The 17,994-nt window shown below is 42.4% G+C and overlaps 1 protein-coding gene across 5 annotated transcripts in view; it reads left to right on the forward strand.

The window, feature by feature from the left end:
- ABCB9 (ATP binding cassette subfamily B member 9) overlaps window positions 1-17,994 on the forward strand; it is a 153,188-nt gene that overhangs the window by 24,827 nt on the left and 110,367 nt on the right. For all 5 annotated transcript variants that reach the window (XM_085632786.1, XM_085632785.1, XM_085632788.1 and 2 more), the window contains 4 exons: window positions 2,829-3,526; window positions 13,794-13,908; window positions 14,072-14,202; window positions 17,588-17,793. In XM_085632786.1, coding sequence (XP_085488912.1) covers window positions 2,829-3,526; window positions 13,794-13,908; window positions 14,072-14,202; window positions 17,588-17,793 — 1,150 coding nt within the window. The remainder of the gene's footprint in view (window positions 1-2,828; window positions 3,527-13,793; window positions 13,909-14,071; window positions 14,203-17,587; window positions 17,794-17,994) is intronic.

Below are 17,994 nucleotides of genomic sequence, written 5' to 3' on the forward strand. Positions count from 1 at the left end.
TGGGATTACAAAGACTTTGGGAGCAATTAGTTTACTTTGTTGCCATGCTCGAGTCAGTGGCGCCTTGTTACCAGACGTTGTGGTAAAAGTTTGTAATTATAATTGCGTTTACATGGTGCTTACTACCCCTTACGAGGTGCCGAAGCACTTTTCGGCAAGTAGCACGCTACTCCGGAACTCAAAAAGGATTAGTGGTGAATAATGAAATTGATTTGAGATGTAAAAGAAGGAGAGACTGACAAAGATAAAGATATATATTGGATGGATGCATGTTTGGATAGATACATATTTGGATAGATGAACGAACAGGAAGGAGGGACACATAGATGGAGCGGCAGACAGTTACAAGACAGAAAGAGAAGTAAAACGACAGGTATACAAACCAACAGAAGACAGCTACATAGATAGCTAGATCGATGGATAAAGAAGTGACAGATTGATTGTAAAACAGGAAGGTTATTAGACAGTTGAAGAGATTACTAGATGTTCCTCTACACCAATAATCTTGCGCACACATTACTTTCACACCCCTCCTATACCTGGCAGCAACTGCACTCTCACATCTGTTAAACAATGCCATCCTTCCATTGTTAAAGCAGCCACTTGCAGGTGAACCGTTCCATAACAATTTCTGGGAATGTAATCGCCTGTGCTTCTAGAGCAAAACAAACGAGTTATAATCCGTGCAAAGATGGCGCCTTCTAAATATATTGCCAGGACTGCTTGGACGGTGCCCCACAGTAGTAAACAGGGTATCTACCAAGGTATAGTTGCTTCGTGCACAATATGTCTTTCCTGTGTTCTATTTTAAGTCAATAGGGTGTCTAATTTACCAAGCACCTCTGGTGTTCTCAGATACAGTTATGGGGGCTAGCCGACACCAATAGTACTTCCAATGCATTTAGAGATGTCAGAAGGTTTTGAGAATGGTACCTCACAGTAAGCACCCAATGGTAGACTTTAGGATCGTGTATCTCAGAATGACCATTCTCAGTTAATATTCTTACTGATGTGATGCACCCACAGAACATGGGACACCCGCTGGATATGGTTGCATACACTGGAGCTGAGGTTTATAACCACAATAAAGCCAGGCACCCAAGTCATAGAATGACATCCCAATGGTTTAGAATTCAGTCTGGGCATTTTTGGTGAAAGACGAAAACCATACCATTCCAGATGGCCTGAAAACCTGGAGAAATTGAGCACCTCACAGACTGAAAGGGATTCTAGTGATCATTTTGAGGCTGCAGTCCCTATGCACGACTGGGGCATGGGTTCAGGCACTCAAAGTTGGCTTGTAAGAAGGTGTTCAGGGAGGGCAAGTCAAGGCGGGTCAGACCAGGTCCAATGAAAGGGGCAGTTTTTAGTTGTTTTTGGGACAACTTAAATTCTTATGTGTTGAGTATGTGCCTGGCTCTCACAAAGTGCTTTATTTGTCCTTCTGGTTGTTGGTGGGGGCCTCAACACCCATTGTGGGACCACAAATTATCTTTCATCCATCAGTGCAACAGAGTGAGAAGTAGATAAAGTAGAAAAAAGAGGAAGACAGGAAATTGGTGACAAACAGATAAAGTTGGAATGAAAAAGAATACGAAAAAGTGAGATAAAGTGAAAGGAAGTTTAGGGGATGAAAGAAAGAGGCTTGAGTTGGATTATTAACTGGGTAACCTTGGTGTTTGTCAGCCCAACCATTCGGCAGCCCATCGATGACAGGGTTGACAAATACCTGAGAGAGGTTCTGGGCCTTTCAACTTACTGTTTTACAAATTAAGTCCTGGCTCTGAGATCTGGTTCAGGTCTTCTAGGTTGTAGATACTTGTGACTCCTGGGCTGCTTTGCTGTCTTGAATTGGTCTTCCACGCAGGTGTCCGCTAGCGGGGCCCTGTGGGCAGTCTAGTTGTTCATCCTCCAAGAAGAGGCATCAACTTCCACCTGCAACTTCAGAGGAGAGTCTTTTCGTAGGCTCAGCCCAAGCCTAGGTGGAAGCCATAACCGGCCTTTCAGCCTTTGGTACACCATTCTCCAAGTGAGTGTTCAATAGCTCTCTTATGAAGTCCAAAAGAAGTGTAAAGAGTGGTTCCAGTGGTACAATAACTAGGGGAGAATGGTGTCACTGGTGAAAAGTTAGGGCCCAATCACAAGGTGCCATCTCAGAGTATTCACTTTCTGACCAATGAGTGTAGGACACTTTGTAAAGTGTGGTGGAACAGCAAATTCTTAGGCGAATGTACATTAGCGGCTACAGGCCAGACATCCTAATTGGGTTCAAGGCATTGCTGTTAGTCATAACATGGTCTTGTTCCATACAGGCAACCACATTGATTTCATCCTGGTACTGTTTCAGTACAGCTAGTCCAGTTGGAATGTTTGTGTCTTCCCCATAACCTCCAAAATCGGTGTGGCGTTTCCAGATCTAGGACCCAGGAGCTGCTACATGTGGGGTGTTACGACCACAGGGACGACGGCAATTTGAAGGGCAATCACTATTTTATGCTAAACTTATATTCTCATCAAGGCCACCATTCATGCAGCATATGGACTCCAACACATGTTCAACTCAAGCAAAACCTTACAGCACAGTCAGAGGCAAGGAACCCCGTTGCTCAGATCAATAGATACTTCTCCCCACGGTTATGTAAAAGTTAATTGCCCCCACAGCTGCCACTGTCCTCCAGTCTCCCCATACCCTATAGAGGGTGCAATAGCACAATAGGATACAAAGACAGGCAGCTAACTATATTGTACCATGATGCCATGACTTTTCATGATTTGCGCATACATTTAGAGGATTTCAAACATGCTTACTCTTTTTTCTCTCTTTTCAGAGTAAAGTTCCAAAAGTTTATCCAGAAGATCAATGCAAGCATGAAAGACGCATTTGCTAATATTTTCAAGTTGCTCAAGGCCATGAGTCCGTGGGCAGCCACATATGTTACACTCATGTTTACAGCTGCAGACCTCACTATAACAGCTTTTCTGCACACAAACAGATGCAAAAGTAAGACCATTTTCCTGGACCAAGTTCATCTTAACTTTCTGAGCTCCACGCTGGATGTATGGGGGTCATCCCTCCTTAGGGGCCTCTTACTATACGGTGCCCTAATTGGAGTAACAAATTATGGACTCTACAGACAGAAATGGTGGACGACATCGCTAGCCGCCATCTATGTTATTGGTTTGGTCACTAGCATATATATCTTGATTATGCTCCTTCTGCAGTCAGGGGACCAGGAGGCAGAGGGTGAGCCTTGGCTTTGGAGTTTACTTGCGTGGATTTGTGTGTCTTCGGTCACCATTCTCTCTCTTTGGTGGCTCTTTTTAGTATCACATTCTCAAGAGAAATCAAAAGGTGAGTGCAGCAGAGAGGACATGAAAGCAGAGGAAAGACCTGGAAGGCATGCTAGCACAATCCTGCAAGAGGGTCGACCATCGGTTGCAACAATTGCACAGCTGTTATCTCACTGCAAGCCAGACGCTGCCTTAATTGGAGTGGCTTTTATCTTTCTGTTGGGCTCCACTCTAGGTAAGTTCTACAAACATCAGTGGTTGATCTCTTCTTTTCCACATTATGAGTCTGATTTAGAGTTTGAGTTGCATGATTTCCATCCTCGAATATATAGCCTGCCGTAGTGGGCTATACCAGCCACTAAGGGCGCGCTCCAGCGTTAAAAGCCTGAGCCGAAGGCTTACTTCTAACTCTTACAACCCTTTTCTATATTCTGAATTTTTATACTTGAACTTATGGATTTACACTCTTACCCTTGAAAAAGGCAAACAGTTCTGATCTGTGGTAGTCCTATTTGTGCTACACAATTTCTCCTTTAAATTAGGACAACTCACTTCCTAGCAAGCTCGTAAGCAGTCTCTGTAGCACTAGCTAACTAATGGTAGATGGTGCTTAAAATGTAAAGGAAGAAGTGCCCAAAGTTTTGCTCACAAGCCAGGTCTCTTAACCGTTGTTGTGCCGAATACCCAGGCTATGTAGTCTTGATTCCACTCCATGTTCCTTTAAACCATCGCCCGAGGAGGGTAGAAGAGAGTTAAGGGGGGTTTCATTGTTCACAGATATTTGAGGGGAGTTTCCACCTCCTCAAGTTTGTTTGAAGCACATGCACGGACTCACAGACCACGAGCTCCATAGCAAGGACAAACGGGACATGCGAGAGCTGTAACCGCCAACATTTTTCTTAAGAGTCCTGGTCTATAAGGCACTACATGTAAGAGCCTCATAAGTATGTACAATGAAACAGCTAATAATGCTAATAAAAAAGAGTTAAAACTAAACCATCGCCCGACACTCCCTGCTTCTTTATCTCTTGCAGCTTCCTGCGTTCTTCTTTTGTCACAGTTTATACAGCTTTCTCTTCCTCCTTTCCTCCTTGTGTATTTTTCACTCTCTTGTTCTGAGTCACAATCTGATCAGGAAGAATAAATGCCAGTCCCCAAAAATGTGTGCTAGTGGCAACCACCGGCTCAAATTAAGCATTGCCTGAAAATGTGAGGGTGATGCCAGAATGTTGGTGGTCGTAGTCCTTTGTTGAGGAAAAGGTTGACTGGAACATTGACTGAAAAATCCAATCTTCCCAACCTATCCTTTTGTTAATGTTGAATTCCAAATTATCCGTGCTCTCAAAAGCCTTATGACATTTTAAGGCAAATAACGTGTCAAAGATCAGGACAGAAAATGTTTTAAATCAGGACAGAAAATGTTAGTTCATTGTGTGAAATTAAAACTTGGCCAACATTCGGTATTTTCTGTTATGAAATGGTAAAAGTTTTAAAAATCAATTACTCTTTTGATGATTCCCCCCCTGTGTTTGCTGCATAGTACTTCAGCGAAACACGAATTTGCAGGAGGAAAGGGGAGTTTCAACAAATCATATTGCTGACAAAAAGATGGGAAAGTAGTCAACGTGCTGATTTTTTTACAGCAAACTGTTTTGCTGATAAAATCTGCAGAATTAACTTGTTTTTTCGATGTTTTTATCTTGCATAGCTTATGTAGACTTTTTCTCACAATTTTAAAAATTATTACAAATGCATGAAATTTCATGACGTTTTTTAAAGAATCAAACCATTTTAGTGAAGGTGAAGTCTGGAAAATTTGCACACACCTAATACTGCTAATTTGCTAGGTGACATTAGCACTTGGCAATGGATCCAATGCTGAACTCGACTGTGGTCCAGGGAGGTCGCGTCCCACATCTATGCAGTTGAATTCAAATTGACAAACGTTACGTGTGTTCCTGCTAGAGCAACTGCATCGTTTTTATTTATTTATGTTTTATTTATTCATTCTTTTTTATCCAGGGGCAGATACCTAGATTGAAGCAGTTTTGTTTGGTTTAATTTCTTAACATAAGGTATCTTCTTCAGGACAGGCTCAGTTTGTTTGGGAAAATAATGATTAGACCAGTAACTCTATCATCATCAAAGTCTTTATTTGGATTACATAATAATCCGTAAAAAGCATACAAACCAACCAAGCATTACTTCCACAAGGTGCAATAAGTAAAAAAATAAAGTACAATTTATCAATTACCGTCAAAAAGCACCATCTTTACAATAAAATCATAATTAACCATTAATTAACTCGACTAAAAAATACATAACCATATAAAACATCCATCTTAAAACCTTTCTAAAAACAAATAAAATTATCCCAGACACAATACCAATAACCCCAGGCACTCCACCAAGTCAACATTATAATAACTAATGTTCAGCCTAACTTTGTCTCCAATTACTAATTAAAACAGCCAGGGCATCCCAGCCCTCAAAGGGGCAAGCGTTTTCTTCTCAGTCTCAATGCTCCTGGCAAAAAACATTCCACTCTAAAAATAAACTACAGGAGACTGCAACATCTGCAAGTAAATCAGGGTGGGTTTGACCTGAAAAACCCCTTTGCCTCTGAGTAATGGTAAAATATAATGCTGCCTCAGAGTGCTATAATGATCACAAAAAAAGATACAATGGTTTGTGTCTCGCATTGAAAAATTGTTACACAAACACGGCCCTTGACTTTCCACATATTTATGTGGCCCTGGGTTCTGCTCAGAGTTAATGGAAAAGATTTCATCTAAAACGTGTTAATAAAAAGCGATGTAGTGAGCACACCATCTTAAGATAGGTTTCCATACTTGGGGTTGTTTTCTAAAGGATATATGCCCTCACAGTACATTTTTGCAGTTCCCTTTCTACTCTTACACGTTTTATTCTTGCCATGAAAAGATTTTTAATCCAGGGCAAATCTTTTTTTCTTTTTTTGTTCAGGTGCCCCGAATAGGGCTACTCAACCCAACTTTTCTAAGGAGACTTTGGTGTAATGCAACCCCAGGATGGTATGGCCTTGGTCCAAGGCAAGTATCAACTAGCAGTCCCTTGTGTAATATCGTTATTTGACAATTATCCTCCAACACATTTATACAGAAATCATTAGTGTTTATTATTTAAAAAACATGTTATACATCACATTTAAAAACACAGTCTAAAATGGTCCCTACTTAACAGTTACTCTAAACAGTAAATTTTTCCTTAGCAGCACAAGAAGGAACCAATTGGAAATATATAGGGAAAACTCAAATACACAAATTAGATTTTTACACAGAAATCAAATGATAACATCATCCCGTTATGAGCCTGCATAACCGAGAAAACACCACATAAAAAGACAGTACACTTTGTCAAATATTGCACATCCTCTTGAACAAAGCTCAAATTGTACCACTTATGAGATACTCATACATTCATCTCTATAGGTCGGTACCCGTTCCTTGAATTGTGCCTTTTTTGCGTCGACGCGTTTCGATGGGCTCATTTGTTTGCCACTATCTTTCTCAAGACCATTGATGAGGGTTTTCTCAACTCAATGTTCAATATTTCGATCCTTCTTACGCTCTCAATTCTTTCTTATCTTGGGTAAATCTGCTATGTGCTCACTCTTCCTTTCTGATTGTGAGGAACCATCCAACTTTTCTATTCATATGGCTGGAATCTTCTAATTGATCTCAGTATTGCACACGTTTTTCTTCGTTTCTAATCTTGTTTATATTTTACTCCAGACGCAGGGGAAACAGATTCACGTATATGGTGTTTCTCCCTGTTCTCTAGACCGCCTTCTCCCGTGGCGTGCAGGTGATATTATCGTGCAGAGTCGTTTCCTCGGTATTCTCTTGGTCCAAGGCAAGACAATCTTTTATAATTCTCTGGTTCAGCTTCAAGTCAGGAACTGCCCAGATTTTATACCACCTCACTATAGGGGAAAGGGCTAGCTTATCCGATATAAAATTCAGACCCACTTGTTCATGCATAATAAAAGGAGATACTTATTGTGAGAGAGACAGCATACTCCAAATACAATTATTTTCCACTAACCGTATCTGACCACAGTCCTTATAGCCCCACAGATCACTTCTATATCTTGCAATTGACTGGCATTTGGATTGGTAAATTTCCCCTACGGTCTCATTTGGTCTCACCCCCAACCTTCTCGCAAAATCAAATAAGGAGGGCACTGATCTAGCCATCAAATTTCGTTTGATTATTATTTGGGGAGCCCATGTCCTATATGAGTGTTGGAATGTGCAATGGCCCCCACCCGAGCTATGTCCTTGATAGTGCCAGAGAGAGCCGTTCTCAAGTTGTTAATATACAGAGTGAACAATAGTGGAGCCAAAATGCAGCCCTGCCTTACCCCTTTATTTTAATTTTTATAGATGCTGTTAATGACCCATCAATATTATATCTAACTGAAGCACTTAGATCCAGATGGAGCCCATGTAAAAAAGAAAACACCAAGCTCCTCTCCAGGCCTATATCGATTAGCATCTTCCATAATTTTGCCCTATTTTCTCAATCAAAGACCGATGATAGGTCAATGAAGGCTAAGTACATCCGACCTCTTTTGTCCACTGTATACTTTCCAATTATCAAATGCAAATTTAAGCACTGATCAATTGTCCCTTTCCCCTGTCTAAATCCATACTGGAAAGGAGAGATGACATTTTCTGTTCTAACCAATCAGCTAGTCCTGCCAGAATCACAGCCCCAAGATCTTAACAAACGAATCAATCACGGAGATTGGCCTAAAACATCAAGGATCTGACCTGTCTCCCATCTTAAATACAGGTATAATGACCAATCTTCCCCGAGATATAAGGGCCCGCTCTCCAGGCTGTTTGGAAATCCTTTGTGTCAAAATTTCAACCCAGGCTGCCTTGTCATCATTAAATAAATTGTCCTGAACCCCGTCGGGGCCAGGACCCTTGTTCTTAGACATAGAGGCAATGATGACAAAGATCACCACTTACTGGTACTTGACGCCAGTCCGCCTTCATAGAGGGGATCGGAATGAAAAGTGCTGGAGATGTAACGACACCTATGGAACAGTTCTACATATCCTGTGGGAGTGTCCTAAACTGACTCAATTTTGGGAGAAGATCCTGACAGAGATTGACCACTACTTTGACACTCAACTCCCCCAGTTCCCTGCCTACGTGCTGTTGGGCCTCCCTAACCCATCGACTTATCCCCTTAAAGCTAGGAGAGGTAGATGCATCGGTCTGGTGCTGGGGGCGGCTCATCAAATGATCCTGGCCCTCTGGGGGACTGATACAGTCCCAGCTAGACTGGGGTGGCTCCACCGTATTTGGCATCTCGTGGGGATGGAGAGACCTACAATGATACTGAAATTACAAGAGGATACATTCAGGGAAGTTTGTCAGCCGTTTATTTCTCTCCTTTAACAGGAATTCACAGAACTCACTTGCCCTAGGTATCTAAAACTGCTGCGCTTGACTGACCCACAACCCTCATTCAATGGAGGAGACCCTCGAGAATACAATAGTTAAAGGTGTACAGAGACATAAGAGCTTGTGGGCACCTAGGGTGGGGTGATAGGGTGGGAAGGGTGTTAAGTTGCTCACAGAACTGACGCTGGCTTAATGTTGAGGCTACTTCAAAGATTACATTGCCTTATTAACTACTTAGTTCTGTAATAAATAAAAACAAAAATAAACAAAAAAAAATACTAAATGGGGAGCTTTAAATGTTCCCGCAACGGACTGCAAAAAGGATCGTATAGAGCCAAGGTGTTCCGTGGGGGTTAACCGATCAAACAAATTATAAAAAGTTAGCAGAAAAATGCTTGAAGACCCCACAAAATTTTAATTTGACACAGAACATTTTCCATACCAGTTGAAATCTGCATAGGTGTGCACCCAACCCCCAGAGAACAGAGCCCCTTTTGCTCTCCCTGCCAGCGAAGGCTTGGCCGGCAGCAGAAAGGAGTGCCTATCTAAATAAAAATGTTGTTCAGTTTCCCAGGATTCGTGAAAACCCACTATATCAAATTCTCTATTTTTTTCGAACCTAGTGACGTTATCCCTTTTGCATCTTATCTCCACAATATTCCAGCAACAAATATTAAGATAAGGAGGAGGCTTAACCTGAACCATATCGGAGGGTGTGGCTAAACTCTGTTTGGGTTGGCTCATTTCTACTCCGAGTCGGTTGTTACCCTCCATGTCTCCCAACATCCATTCCTCATCTCCAAAAGTTTTTAGGGGGTGTATTCCTACACCTGGTTATCTTATGCTACGAAAGTGGAGGATAGAAAATACCCGATGGAACCACTTGGATCTTCAAGCCAGACCCTCCCTTCATAGAATTGCCAAAAGACAATCCTCTCGCAATATCCGGTTGTCTAAAATGTAACACAATGCAATCCCCTTCAAACAGTTTCTGGCCGAAACCCAGCCAAGCCACTCGCCTAGTCAGTATGACGTTCCCACTGTCCGATCCAGGCAACGCCTCTTTTGATGAGCACCAGTGAGGCTTTACGAATAAGTTTGCTTGCTGTCCCCTCTGCCCCTGCAGACAATCTTGGCGCATTCACCACAATGGCCATAGAAGGAGTAGAATCTGGAGGGAGATGTAGTCTACGGGTTGACAATCTCTGCTGCCTACGGGCAAGCGTTGTTGGGATCCTGTCCCCATGCCTTCTGAACTCAGCCCCTTGAGAGTTTGCCACAATAGGCTGATGAATAACAGTACTACCAAAGGTTTGGCCGTCTCCCTGGCAGGTGCCATCTATCCTCCGCTCCACCCCTGAGTTATTCCCTCCTCTGTGAACAGGATGCAGAAAATCCAAAGAAGCTGGTAACGGGGGCTGAGTATATGTCTGGGGGATACTCTGGTTCTGAACGTGTCTCTCCCCTGACACAACTGAAATTACATTGGAAGAAGGGACTTCCTCCCCCTTAGCTAGGTTGCATTGTGTTTTCTTTAGAGACTCCAGACATAACCCTATCGTGACCAAGCGAGTTCTGATAGGGGTCAGCTGGGCGTCAATTACCGAGGGTGACCAGGCGTCCCGGATTTGCCAGGACAGTCCCGTTTTTCCAACAGTTGTTTCCGGCAGATTTCGGTAAAATCGTCTCATGTCCTGGTTTTTTGAGAGGGTCAACTGAAAACAGTGTGATGCACTTTTTTAGGTGTCCCAAAGCAGGGCAGTAAGCAGCTGTTATGAGTAAACAATTTAATTATTAGGTATGATGCTGGTTTTAAAAATTACATTTTATTTATTTTCTGAGTGCCTCTTCTGTATGTCTACGAGGTTGAGGGCTGTCATTCTTTGCCACTTTATTGATGTAAATTTGTAGTCCTTCCTCTATTTTTGCGAAATGTCCCAGTTTTTGGGTCGCACAATCTGGTCACCCTACAATTACCCCTTCAATCCGCTTCAAAGTTTCCTCCAACTCGCGCTCTCCCATAGTAAGGGGAACTGACTCCTTACAGTGGCCAGATGGCACCGGCTGCGCTGCCGCAGCATAACAATGCCTACTCCCTTTCTTTCCGTTTAGAGGCCGGTTCGACAAGTGATATTATCCTCTTCGGTCTCGCAGATATCAAAGAAGACCTTCCATTAACTTCAGGCGAGGGAGTATCATGTGAGTGCTGTATCCCATGGGGAACTAGTAACACTCCACTCCTAGAAGTAGAGGGTTCCTCTGCCCAATCACCATCACCCACACAGACTAGCTTAGTGCTATTAGACAAGTCCCCCAGGTTGCCAGCATGGTCCAAAGACAACTTGTGTTCAGTCAAGTTAATTTCCTTTGCTACTACCCCAATGACTCCGTCCAACATAGCATCAATACTAGTGGGCTTGCGCGGGGCGATAGAGCCTCCCTTTGGTCCCGTTGCTTTGCGCTTCCCCATGTAGCAGATGAAAGTTGTAACCAGTAAAGGGTAAGATCTCACCATGTGTGGTAGGTCCAATAGCTCCATGTTAGCAAAGTAAAGACCGTGCGGGCTGCAGCGGACCCCATCCCAGAGTCAAGGGGCTGCTGGTCACTGAAGTCCTGGCAGGCCACTCTCTCCCCACACTGTAGGACCCCCAAATGCGCTCTATAGCGTCAGCAATGTAAAGACAAGTGCAGGCTACAGCGGACTCCGCCTCAGAGTCAAAGGGCTGCTGGTCATTGAAGTCCTGGCAGACAATGCTCTCCCCACGCTGCAGGACGCCCATTTGCGCTTTATAGCACCAGCAAAGTAAAAGCCTCAGAGTCAAGCGGCTGCTGGTCACTGAAGTGACGGGATTTCAATTCTGCAAAATTTAGTGATTAAGTAATTTCATGAAATTCCCAAATTTTAATTCAGAATATGGGAGGAAAGGCTGGCAAAAATCGAAGACAGATGCTGATTAACTCTTCTCAAATTTGGTTTCAAGAATACAGTTTTGCTGCAAAAGATCCACAGATTAGTGCCCTTGCACAGCGATTTTTGCAGTGTCTGTTGCTTACCGTAAATGTATCAATAAATAAATGAATAAATGTGCATTTTGCAGGAGAATGTTTGTGCAGACACAAGAAAATATTGCCACAGCCATAATTGAAAGAACAAGTCCAATATTTGTAATTGTAAAATGATGAACTTTTCCGAGTTCCTTTTTATTCACCGCTTACCAGCATGCACAGAAAACTGCACGACTGAATAGTACTTCTAAAGACTACTACAAATTGCATATAGAAGCACTGTGTAACACCATTATGTTACTGCTGATTGGTTCACACCTAGTATGTATCATTACTTTTGCATTATTTAAAATTTGGACAATCATATAATCAAAGGCTGCACTTACAAATGATGCAGAGACCTCCAGTGATTTCATATCAGTGGTGAATAGCTGATACAATGCAGGCAGTGTTTGCTTTGTATACTAGTATTTGTAAATTCCTGATAGGAAAAAGGATAAGAACTTGAAAGAATAAATGAACTGGATTAGCGATACATACCTTACAAGGTATAAGGAACAAATGATGGACGGAATACTGAGCAATGCAAACATTCACCCCAGTCACAAAGATCTGGGTGTAATCCATCGTTCTTTTGCTCTCCACGCCACCCTAGTTTGGACCCAGCCATATGCAAATCAGTCTTGACCCTGTGCCACTTTGGGAACAGTTCAACCCGAACTGCCAAGCTAAATCCTCCCTGGACCAGAAACCAGCATCCCGGAACCGGTTTCGGGGCTTACATGGTATGACATGATATTTGTGGTGCGGGCCTCCATAAGGTTTTTCTCGCTGTGCTCCTGCGGCCATCACCAGTAGCCACACCTTTAATGCCTTACCTGTACCTGGATACTTGAAATACTTGATGTTTGGAGACAAAGGAATAGCGATGGGTTGACTTTAGTTGGTGCCAGAAAGCAACATTTAGAAAAAGAATCCATAAACCATACAGGAGAGTAGAAGGAGGGAGTTAATGAGATGTGGCCTTGCAGCTAAATCTGCTGACTTTGTAAGATGGTACCAAAGTTCGAATCCTGACCATGGCACACGACTCAACATTGGGTGATCCTGGGCAAGCAACTTCATATCCCTGTGCCTAAAAATTGTGAAATTGTATGTGTGAACTGAATTTGTTTAATCCCTTCTTGATGTATGCAGTCTTGTAGATTGTCGTCCATGCCCCAAAATAATGTATAGCGCTCCATTGCTTCCTATGTAGGTTTACACTGAATAAATTCTAATAGATACATACGTATGTCTAATTGTAAAAAAAGTGTTTGCACAAAAAGTGTCACCTTTTAGTACAAATGACAGACCTGGATCTGTAGAACCAGGACTTACAGGCATTTATACTCACAGAGGCAATTTACTACAGCAGAAAATCCGTTAATCAATAGGTTTTCCGAGTTGTAATTGTAGGGTTAGGGGTGGGGACATGGATGCTTCAGGGATTGGTGTAGGGGACACAAGTGGACGTAACCGTTGGGAATAAGATGAGCAACTAAAAAATAAGAAACTTGTTATTGTTCACAAACATTACCGTTGATTGTTCACTCCTACCTTGCGCATTTATCTTTAGTACCTAAACAGGCTAAAGTAAGTGTGCAAATTGTGCAAAAATCCTCAAACACTCCCATGTTTTTTGGGGTGCAAGGCAAGTGATTTCTTCAAATGGAAATATGTAGAGGAAAAAATTAAATATCTTACTTGTGCAAATCCACATTTCAGAATACTTATCCAACTTAATGTTCACTCTGCGGACAATACGAATGAGTGTTCTTACGGGAACCGAAGTACAGCTAGAAATCTATGACTTGTGTAGACTTCCAGGTGTGCACCTGTTTGTTTTGTAAATCCCCTTGAAGGTAGAAATCTTTAAATTTAAAAAAAATTGTTTTTGAATCAGGCTCACAGTTTCTAATATGCTTAAAGTTCTAATATATACTATTGTAAATATGTTGTGTACATTCACCTTCATTTCTATTTACTTCCCAGCGGACATATTTTCCCCATATTATGCAGGATTGGTAATGGACGGGATAGTTGTGCAGAAGAGCTTGGATCAGCTCTCCAATTCAGTGGGTTTTTTGTCATTATTTTCAGTAGTAAGGTAAGCAGACTGTGTTCTCTCTCTCCTTTGTCTATTTATATGTGACTTGCTTTGTACTAGAGGAAGCAATTTGTTGATGTCTGATGTTCTCTGCATGTCATGCAAAATTCATTAGGGGTATTGTGTATTGCCAAGTAACGTGTTGTCTTCCTCCTACTGTCAGTGCTTTTTCGGCTGGTGTTCGTGTCTACTTCTTCAGCTCAGCTTACACTAGACTGAACCTGAGAATTCGCCATCTCCTTTTTCATGCACTACTTTCCCAAGAGATTGGGTTCTTCGATGAATATCAAACAGGTCTGTTGGCTCCATGGTTTGCCCAAATTTTTGCCTGTAACCCGAGCCATCATTGGTTTCCTGGCAGTATCTGTGGTGTGTGTCCTGTTATTTATTACTCATTTACAGGGCCTTAGATACTATTGCACTCTAACGACGAGTAGAATATCTGTCAGTCGATGGTGTTCCCCAATGTTAGGGGTGGGACGAAGGTTGCGTTAGTGGTCGGGGTGGGGGACCTCATGCGAGCTAGCCATTGGGAATGTAGTAAGCAACCAAAAAGTCAGAAATTTGTTAATGTTCACAAGCATTACCATTGATTGTTCACACCCTCCTCGCACGCTTACATTTAGTATTTAAATAGGATGGAGTAAGCGTGCAAAAATCTACAAACACAATATTTTTATGGTGCAAGGCAATAGCTTTCTTCACATGGAAACGTAAAGAAAAAAATAAACTATGTTACTTGAACAAATTCACATTTCAGAATATTTGCCCCTACTTAATTTTCACTCTGTGGACAATGTGAGTGAGTGTGCATAAGGGAAAATATGTTACTTGTACAAATCAACTTTTCAGAATACTTACCCCTACCTAATGTTCACTCTGTGGTCAATAAGAATGAGTGTTTTTAAGGGAAGAGAAGTATAGCTAGAAATCTATGATTTGTGTAGACTTCTAGGTTCAATCTTAGGGTTTTTGTAAATCCCATTGAAGGCATACATCTTCATTTATTTTCTGATTCTTTGTTCATCAGGCTGAACCGGAAGGAGGCAAGTAGCGCTATATAAAACATATAGTCAATTAAATAGATCTCTGAAAATAGCCATGAACCATCTGTCATTTCCCCTGGCTTCTCAGTGGTATGGAATGCAAGAAGGGACATGCCAGTGAGTTTGAGCCTAGGTGGCTGAAAATCTACAACTGTATTTCAAAATATCAAGTCATTCGAAAACGCAAAATAACCATCCAAATTAGTGAGACTTTTACAGGGTGCCATAGGGCAATTTTCCAAAGTCAAGAGACCCAATTAACAAGCTACAAGGGATCCTGTAGACAGCATCTGGGTTACTAAGTCCAGGAAACTAATAGACAGACGAACTGGAAACTGTGCCTAGGTAGAGTAGAATTAAGCCGTCAAAGTATTCAATGACAGCTCTTCTGAAGAGGAAGTGGAAGCGCTCTTTAAGCAATTATGACAACGCTCTGAACCAGCCACCCAAAGAATGAAGAACCTACCTCAAGAGTATGATACAGTTCTGACACACTTATAGTCAAACAGTGTTGTGACAGCTAATACCCCACAGTCTTTTGATCCAAAAACCCAAATACAGTCTCATGACCCAAAACCACAAATTCAGTCTCAGTACCCCAAACACAGATTGATGCCCACAGAACCAAAATCAACTAAGATTAGAACTATCCAGCAGAAGCAGCAAGTAGGTATCAGCAGATGTCTACAGGCAGCTTCATTAGATGAGGCAACAGAAAACCAGACGCTTCTATACTATAATGATTGAACCTTACACGTACGTCTGTGCTGAGGCTGGTCCAATTATAGTATGTGGGTCCTTTCTAGCTGTACCCTCCCACAAGCTGTGTCCTTCCTCGCTCTGTTGAGATGGAGGTGGATGGTGAATGAGCCCAATGGCAGAACCTCCACAGGCTCTGGCATTCGGGCCTTTATGCTGCTGAATAGGATGGTGCGCTGGTCACCAAGTTATGGTTACCTAGCCAGGTATAATCAACAGTGGTGTCATCACTGAGAAAAGCAGCCATTGAGTTAATGGCACTCTCTCCCAGAACAAGCTTTCAAGTGTCCACGAAGCGCTGAGATGAAACTCCTTGTGATCAGGGCCACCTGATATCTGGGTACCCACATATGGCGGCAACGGTGATGTCATGCTGCATGGGAACATCTGCAACTGAGTTTTCTTCCTTCCTCAGGGGATGGACATCCCCACTGGGGCAGCAGGTTTGTAGAGCAGAGGATCTTTCTCCGCCTGTGGTATGGAAGTGTGATCTCACCACACAGGCAGATTGAACGTTTTTCGAGTGGACTTTAAATAAAGGACCACAGATCTGACCAGGATGTGAAGATTCAGCTGGTGATCTGTGTAGAAAAGTATCTTTGTGTGAGTAGCTTCCAGAAAGGCTGATCTTCATAAATCAACCAAATTCTGGAATTTCTGTTTCGGCCGGGATGTTTGAAGTGTAGTCCCTTTATGTGGGTAGCTTCCAGTCACTGTTGATCTCCGCAGAAGCTAATAGACTATGGAGCTTTTTGTGTGGGGCTGGGATGTGCGAAGAGAAGTCATTGTGTTTGGTTAGCTTTCGGTCAGCGTTGGTCTCCACAGAATCGAATGCAGTATGGAGCTTCTATGTGAGGGTGGGATGTGTGAAGTGGAGTCATGTTTGCGTCAATATCTTCCGGTCACTGCTGATCTCTATAGAATCAACCGACGCGTAGCGATTCTGTGTGTAGCAGTCCCTTGTGTGGTTAGCTTCCGTGGTCACTGCTGAGCTCCATAGAATTGAGTAGGCTATCAATAAGGCTCCCTGTTATTCGTTTTTACTGATTTTTACAGCTACACAGAGAAAACAATGTGTTTCCTCTCGCTTTTTATTCCTGTGAGTGACTCTCCATACTGTCTTTCATGAATTCCAGGCCAACAGCTAAGCAGATAGACAGCATAAGGAGTTCAATCACAAAACGAGATTTCCTTAAATACAGAGATATGTTAACATATGTGTGTGGTATAAAACCAATGTTTACCTGTGGGAGTAATGTTTTGTTATATTTGGCAGCTTAATTTGCTAAAATATGTCAGGCATCAAAGTATGAGTGCATGTTTAACAGTTAAATAACTATGGGAATATAATAACTATGGAAATATACTATTTTACAACTTCATTTATCTTCGAAAATACATATGGATAAATACAAATAAAATGGCAAAACAACAAATATGAATAAATACACTTGGTAACGTTAAAAAGAAATACCCTAAACCGGGAGCCCTAGGTATAAAGCGTCTGTGTGAGGATGGAATGTGCGAAGTGCAGTCCCTGGTGAGGGTAGCTTCCGGGCATTGTTGATCTCCATAGAATCAAACATGGTGTGCAGCTTCCATGCAAGGCCAGGGTGTGTGAAGTGCAGTCCCTTTGTGTTGATAGCTTCTGATCAGTGCTGATCTTCATATAATTGACCAGGGAGTGGAGATATAGGGTGAGTTTGGGATGAGTAGAAGTCAGTCCCTTTGTGGAGGTAATTTCCCATCAGGGCTGATCTCCATAGAAGCAACCAGGGTATGAAGTTGTGAGGCCAGAATTGCAGCGGACAGTCTCCTTCTTGAGGTAGCCTCCACTTGGTGCTATCAGCTAATCTCCATGTTTGATGATCCAGGGGACGTCATCTCACGCTTGACCGCAGATACGGGAAAGATGAGCGACGTGCTTGCAGGAAATGTGAATCTGTTCTTGCGGAGTGCGGTGAAGGTCCTGGGGATTATCGTCATCATGTTCAGCATCTCCTGGCAGCTCTCGCTCGTCACTGTCCTAGGCTTCCCCATCATGCTGCTGGTCTCCAAAGCATACGGAAGTTATTACAAGGTATGGACAACACTAGATCTTACCTTCATGATTGTGCATTGTTACATTGTGCTTATTATTACATGCAAGAGGATGTACTAGACCTAGATGAACCTTCTTCAGTGGTTTGCATGTCTTTAGGGCAGGAAGTGACATATATCAAGAGAGAAGGCAAATTTGCTTTACATATGTCTAGAGCCAGGTTGTTCCACAGCATCCATA

This window comes from Triturus cristatus, chromosome 11 (genome assembly GCF_964204655.1).
Source record: "Triturus cristatus chromosome 11, aTriCri1.1, whole genome shotgun sequence".
In the NCBI taxonomy this organism is placed as follows: Eukaryota; Metazoa; Chordata; class Amphibia; order Caudata; family Salamandridae; genus Triturus; species Triturus cristatus.